The sequence below is a fragment of the Orbicella franksi genome, chromosome 6, assembly GCF_964199315.1.
Source record: "Orbicella franksi chromosome 6, jaOrbFran1.1, whole genome shotgun sequence".
NCBI lineage: Eukaryota > Metazoa > Cnidaria > Anthozoa > Scleractinia > Merulinidae > Orbicella > Orbicella franksi.
The window spans coordinates 16,604,441-16,611,701 of record NC_138150.1 but is presented as its reverse complement, the minus strand read 5'-3'; the positions used below and the strand labels follow the sequence as shown (position 1 = coordinate 16,611,701).

The window sequence follows — 7,261 nt, the reverse complement described above, 5'->3', positions numbered from 1 at the left end:
TTCTAGATCTTTTTAACTTCCAGCAACCCATAATTTTCTGACCACAAAGTTGACAGATGTATAGAGCATAAGTTAGCTTAAACTGATTCAATTGCATCAAATAATTTGACATCATCTGCAAAAAAAAGAAAGAAAATTTTAGTAGTTACAATATCTAGCTGGTTAATGTACACTAAACTACAATACACTAATATGAATGTGGTTTCCTCTATCGCAACATTAAAGAGGATTAGCCACATTGGCCCCAGCTCAATTTTATCTGGATTTTCTATCTGAGTCAAATAAGAATTTGGACATGTTGGTTTTTCAGAAGAGAATAAATCCAAAGGACTCTGAGAAAAAAAAAACTCTTGGATAAACGCAAGTACCAACAACAAACTCATCCCACATTATGGTACTGGGTTGGAATCAAACCAGGGCCTGGGGGGTACTCTACAAAGTTTCATACGAGGAGGCTCAGTCCGAAGCTCTGAATCCCAAGGTCCAACTCCTTACCCTTAATTGTATACCATTTGACAGAAGAGGTACCCCTTTCACTAAGACCACTGCATCCCTTAAAACCCCTGGAATGAAGTCAATGAACAGTGTCACAACATCTAACATGACACACAGAGAAAACAAAGGAACTTGCTCTCTTTGCATGATCTGAGACAATACCACTGAAAATTCACAGATAAAGAACAGACTACTCATAGAGTGATTTTGTTGCCAAAAAATGCTGATGAATGGCTTTCAAACTTCCAAATTCTACTTGTTCTTAAAGCCTAAATCTCATGGCCAATTCTCATGATATTTGTAAGCACCACCAGTAAAATGCATTAAGCTCTGAGTGCAATGTGTCCAATTCACAATTGCTAGTTCACAAAACCGCAAACCATCACCGAACCAGTTCAGCTTTTCAGCCAGAATATTTTACTTGAGAGCCAAAGTGGCCCCTGAAGACCTTTTTTTAGGGGCCAATTTTTGGTGGTCATTCGTCTACTTATTGCGGAAAAATCATGTGCCCCTGATTAGATTATCAAGGGTAACACACAGAAGCTCACTCGAATTTTTTCTTTCGGGGAGAGTGGCAGTAACACAGGATAAATAAAATGTTCATCAAATAAACTAAGCTTGTTTCAGAGCTAAGAAAATGAGTAATGATTTAATAGTGGCCCCATTGGAGGATCTGGGTATTCCAATTATCCCAATAATTTTTGGCCTAAATATCCTATATCCCGTGAATTTAATCTTTCAAAAATAACAAATGAATATTCCCACTCGACCTCTCAGGATGTCCACCCTACCACTATCTGGATTTGTTCTCGGTAGCCCCAAGTTCAACTCCTCAACCACATTGTGTAAATAACCAACTGGTCAGCGTCCAACCAGTTGGGATTCTTAATAGTTAATGTTATATTTGAAATATGTGTTTATTCATTTACAGTGTCCCCAATTAGCACATTTAATGGTGCTAAATACATTTGACACTTAATTAAAGTTATTATTATTATTATTATTTCTATTATTATTATTATTATTAATATTATTACAAATATCTCATACTGTAAATTGTTTAATTAGTGCCTCCCCTCAAATAAGCACCCCTCCTATCAGCCAAAATTTAAAATAAGCACCTTCTCGCCTCTCCTCTCTAAGTATCGACTCAATAAAGGATGTATTTTCTTGGCCATGTTTAATCACAACCAACTGATTATTGAATCGTTCAAGCACTGTGCATTGACCATCACAATGGATGGTAGTGAAGATCTACTGATTCATTGCCTAAAGCTGCCCAACCAACCTTCTGCAGCAGGCCTAGACTGGTTAAAGGGATTAGTCATTATGTAGTTCTTCAAGAGAGAGAAGATCCTTTTGATGGACTTAGACACAGTCCAATGGAATTAGGACGTGGCCGATAATATTCATGATGAAAAAATCAAAATTGATACTAAATATGTAATCATGCTTGCCAAACTAATTAACTGCATATGGGATATTAGATTTGTACACTGTTTCAGTTTGTGAACACGTCAAGTCTGGAAAACTAATTGCAAGAGTAACAACTCTGCCGCTATTAAAACTTTAGGAAACGTTCTGTACGTTGATACACAGCTTATGTTGTTGTTTATGCACAATATTTGATGTACTACAAAAAAAGATTATATCTGGCCATGATTTAGCCAGCAGCACAGGCATTATTTTGGAGTGGAACGCTAGATAAATCGAGTTTTTGATGCCTCAATCTTGGATTGTAATTGGATGTTTGACCGGTAGAAGGTTGGTGCAGAGGTGGGGTGGGGCACTTGAAATGACGTATTTTTCCTTCCTCTCCCACTCCCCCCTTGCCCATTTTTTCCACTTAATGCCTATTCCCTCGGCAAATATTTCCGCACCCCAAACTCCCAGTTACCAAATGCAAGATGGTGGCCAAATACGAAAATACGAAAAAGTGCACTCGCACGCCCAGCCTAGCCATGATTTAAGAAAAATTAAGTAAGTAAGGTTACCGTTTACCTTAAGGAGTGTCTCATGAAGAGGCAATGTAGCCCGTCCAGTTTAAACCGAAGATATACAAACCATCATATCAAATTCAAGCTTAGAGCTGGCTATCAAAGTATACCAAAACAAATTTTGAAATAAAATGAACTGTCTAATTTTTCACATGCTCTAAATACAAGTGGCCAAATCACTTTTTGAAAGATACAAGACAAAGCAAATTTTTTTTTTTCACTAATCTAATTTGTTCCTCAATTTCTCGACCCAAAGCACTAAAAAAGTGTGTCTGAGATATGATTTGCCATATTTAATTTGAGTGAAAAGTTACAGAACATTTTCAAAATAAGATTAAAAAGATATACAGTGATAGTACAAAAAGATTTTTCTTGTTTAATGTCAAACTAGCTTCTGTCCAAATTCTAGGGCAAACAAACAAATTCCCTTTGGCTTCTAGCCTTCAAAACGTGATTCAGACGCTTGCATTTACAGGTTGTGAAAAATCCAACAATTCATTTTATTTCAAAATTGCTGGTATAGTTTAATAGTCAGCTCTAGCTATAAGCTTTAATAAATTTGATATAAGGGTTTAGACAGCTTACATAGCTGCAATTTAAACCGGACGCGCCACATTACTTCTATGCGAGACACCTCCAAAGGTATACGGTAATGGTTTTACCTGAAGCACCTCCCATGAATAAGCACCCCCAGTCTTTTCAGAAATTTTAAATAAGTGCCCCAGGTGCTAATTTGAAGATTTAAAGTATCCCACTAATTTTTACCCCAAATATCCTGTTAATTTTTTACCTAAAATTAATATCCCTCATTCAAAAACTCCTAAAAGGACCTCATTATTTTAAAAAAGAGATCAAAGTCTGGCCTTGCAACTTAAATCCTAAAAATTGAAATAGCAGTTTTTTTTAACTGTCTTACTGGAGAAAAAGTCATTACATGATTCAAAAATAATCATTTCGAATAGTTTTTTAAAAATATCAAAGTAATTTTCAGAGAAGCAATGTTATCGACTTCGACTTCCTCATCTTCTTGAACAGACACTAAAAGCAAATGGATAAAATATGGCCAATGGGTTACAATAAGCACATTTCATTATCCAGACAAATTATTCACTGCAAACAAAAATAGTTTGTGTTATAACATTTTCGTCTGCAATACAAATTCTATCATGCGATAATGTAAATTTATTTTTGCGGAAAAGTTTCCATAATATGAGCAAAACGTTATAGCAATAGCTCATGAAAAGAATATTTCAAAGTAAGAATAAATATGTGGGAATGATCTCGAAATGTTTCTTTGGAAGTGAAAGTATACGTCATTACTTATGCAAAATACGTCTCGTTGTTCGGTTGGCGACACGAAACGTGGAAATTCAAGCTTTATTACAGAACTCCAGCCATCTATAAATCATGTCCTAAATTTTGACTTAGAAAAGATGCAGCGATCTTTTTCAGTGAATTTTATCTGTATTAAACCACGATCAGAGTAAAATATATACACTGACTGCTAAACTGCTTTTCAAGACGTAAACAATTGTACTACATGCAGGAAGCCGACTTAGCGCTGGCAGGGTGTGTCGAGGATAAGTACTAAAAATATCGAAAATACCCAGAAAAATATCTTGATCACTGACTTATTTGCTTAGAATTTCACAGGAAACAATTTCCAAACCATTTACGAAAGAATTGAATCATTTTTGTCCTGATTAAATGAGAACTGACACACAAACTGGATTTCTATTCACCAATACTCGCAGCGAAACATCTTGGCGCTCTTCGATGACCTGACGCTGCGAACGGACACGAAAAACTTTCAACAAAATCTCGTATGTTATGAGGCCAAAAAGCGCTCTATATATCGAAATAAAGAAAAAATGCTTTTAACTTTAAATCAGAGAGCTGATTAAGGAATAAAACGGTACAAAACACTTGCAAATGCACTTCTTCTGTTATCGTGGACTGACCCTTTGAAAATGGATATTGTGTTCGTGGAAGGCGCGTTGTCTTAGAATATGCGTTGCAACTTCTAGATGGCAAAGTTAGCCACATAAACAACAGATTTCTTACCAGATGACAAAAAAAACTCTCCTGGTGACTTTAAACTGAAAACTGTGGCAAAAGAGGGCTCTAAGTTTGAAAACAAGCAAGATCGATGCATTGTACTTGTAACCGTAATCGCCAAGATGGCGGTTAACTTCGTTGAGAAAGAGACGTATGAAACAAACTTAAAAATTTCCTCTCTGCGAAAATAAAATTTGAACATAAATAGCTTAGCTTCAAGATGAAAGTAAATTGAATAATACTACGTTAAAAATGCCTCAAAAGTCCTTCTTAATGCGAAATAAAAGAGCTTGTTGTTAAAAGTCGAGGGAGAACGAAGATGAACCAGCATCAGGAAGAAACAACTTGGCGCAAATTTGTTGCTTGCGAAATACATTTCATAAAGAAATATATTTGAATCTTGAAGACAATAAAATAGTCTCACACGTACAAAGGACTGAAATACTTTAATTTGGAAGCCAAAATACTTGTCTTACCATAATTTGAGACCGGATTGCCATCAAAATAATTGAAAGTTGCGAAGTTGAATAGATTTTGAGGATCAAACGAGACGAGACGTTCAGATGGTATGGAACCAAACACTACCTTCTCGAAAACTTTCAACGCCTAAAATAACCAAACAACCACGGAAATCTATCGCAAACGAGTACTACTGATTGTTGAAATCACTTTTGACCCACAGAAATATAAAATACAAAAAATATTGGAATTTTAGGGAAAATGTTTACGAGGGAAGCAATTACGACAGCTTGCAGCCACTTGTCGAGATGTGTTTGTTGCCTATATTTAACAAAGTTTTCAACGCACTTCTACATGTTCGCCAACCCTCGTTGTGACTCAAATGTAAAGTTAGATGGTTTAACTTTCTTAAACCAACCAAAAAGTAATAATTCCTTCCATCCTCCCTGAGCTGTGAAAGGTTCTTTGCAAAATGTCAAACTAAACCAAACTGGAGTTTTGCGCTTATCGTTAAACTGCTGAAAAACGCAAAGATGATTTTTACGTAACTTACCGCTGTCAGGAACGCAAACTAAGTTGCTTTCATTCCCAATGATTTTTACGGCAATCGCGTGAAGAGATTATCCTGTATACGACGAAAAGTTGGGACAAGAAGCACAACCAGCCCAATGGCGGTCTGAAATGGCAACATTTCGTGCCTGTTTCCTCAGTGGTCCGCATTCGATGTATAACTAAGATGCGCGTTCGTAGCTGCGTCACTTCTCCCCAAGCGACGCCGAGTAGAGGGTTCGTGAGTTTGATTGTCTCGCTATCGATTTCTTCCGAGAAACCTCGTTGTTAAATTAATATAATCAGTCACCATGGGCGATGCAGCGACGACGACACCAAAGGCACCCAAGAAGAAGGCACCGAAAAAGCCTGCCGAGCACCCGAAGTACGAAGAAATGATCGTCACTGCGATTAAAGAGTTGAAAGAGCGAACGGGTTCCTCGCGTCAGAAGATAACAAAATACATATCCGAGCACTACAAAGTTGGAGAAAATGTTGGGGTCCAGGTGAAGCTCAACCTTAAAAGACTTGTTACGGCTGGTAAACTTATTCAGGCCAAAGGAGTTGGCGCGTCCGGATCTTTCAAGGTGAACAAAGCCGCCGAGGTGAAGCCGAAACCTAAACCAAAGAAGAAGCCTGCCGCCAAGAAACCGGCAGCCAAACCCAAGAAGAAGCCCGCAGCTAAAAAGCCTGCTGCAAAGAAAGCAGCCGCAAAGAAGAAGCCTGCAGCCAAGAAGAAGGCTGCAAAGAAACCGGCCGCGAAGAAAGCCCCAGCAAAGAAAGCAGCAAAGAAACCCGCCGCCAAAAAATCGCCCGCGAAGAAATCCACGAAGAAAGCAAAGAGCCCAGCGAAAAAGCCGGCCAAAAAAGCTACAAAAGGAAAGAAATAAGTGAACTTGAAAATATTTCATGACTGACATACATTTATTATGTTTATATTAAAAGACTGCGGTTTCCGTTGACTTTCAGTTTAAAAAAAAACAAACCTTTGCCGTAGCAGAGGGTGCCGAAGATAGAATATAGAAATAAGAATTAAGAATTCTTTCTGTAGATGTGAATGTATGTTACCAGCCGTTGTTAGGTTTTTCATAGCAATTTATTTATGTAAAGTGCAGGTCAGATGTGTGAGGTACACGAGAGTTTTGTAAATAAAGGAAAAAAAAATTTTATAAACGAAACGGTGGTGACTAAATTTATTGCATTTTTATCTTGTACATGATATCCCCTGTCCAGACAAAGGGGGCACACCCGTTGCAGTCCTTTGTTTTCGAACTGATGCGATACCCCATCCCCCGCTAGTAAAAAGAAGGGAAAATGGCCCCTGGCCTCCTATCATGGCTATTATATGCGTCAGATTGAAATTTTACCATTGTGGTACAATTAACAAATCGAATGTGGTTGGGCGTGGTCTGAACTCTTATCGACAACGATACGCGTCATCGCAGTGGTCAAAATGTTGTGGACTCACGAGGCGCAGTTCACAACAAATTTTGACCACTGTGGTGACGCGTATCGTTGTCGATAAGACTACAGACCACGCTAAACCACATTTCGATTTGTTTTTTTACCACAATATCAAAGTCAAAAAAATTTTTTTTTTGCGAACGCGAGCTGAAAAAGGCGTTGCATGACACATTGACGTGAGAAGCGTGGTCTGGACTCTTATCGGCAACGGCAAATTAGCCAATCAGATTGCGAGATTA

At 37.8% G+C, this 7,261-nt stretch overlaps 1 protein-coding gene across 1 annotated transcript; it reads left to right on the top strand.

Moving 5' to 3' along the window:
* The first annotated feature begins 5,760 nt into the window (after window positions 1-5,760).
* LOC145491198 (histone H1.0-B-like) lies at window positions 5,761-6,543 on the top strand. Its single transcript, XM_081470349.1, has one exon. It carries the CDS (start codon window positions 5,870-5,872, stop codon window positions 6,446-6,448), a length of 579 nt encoding a protein of 192 aa, XP_081326475.1. The 5' UTR covers window positions 5,761-5,869; the 3' UTR covers window positions 6,449-6,543.
* The last annotated feature ends 718 nt before the right edge of the window (window positions 6,544-7,261 follow it).

Coding starts and splice junctions, on each gene's coding strand:
- LOC145491198 (XM_081470349.1), top strand. CDS start 5,870: ATGGGCGATGCAGCGACGACGACACCAAAGGCACCCAAGAAGAAGGCA.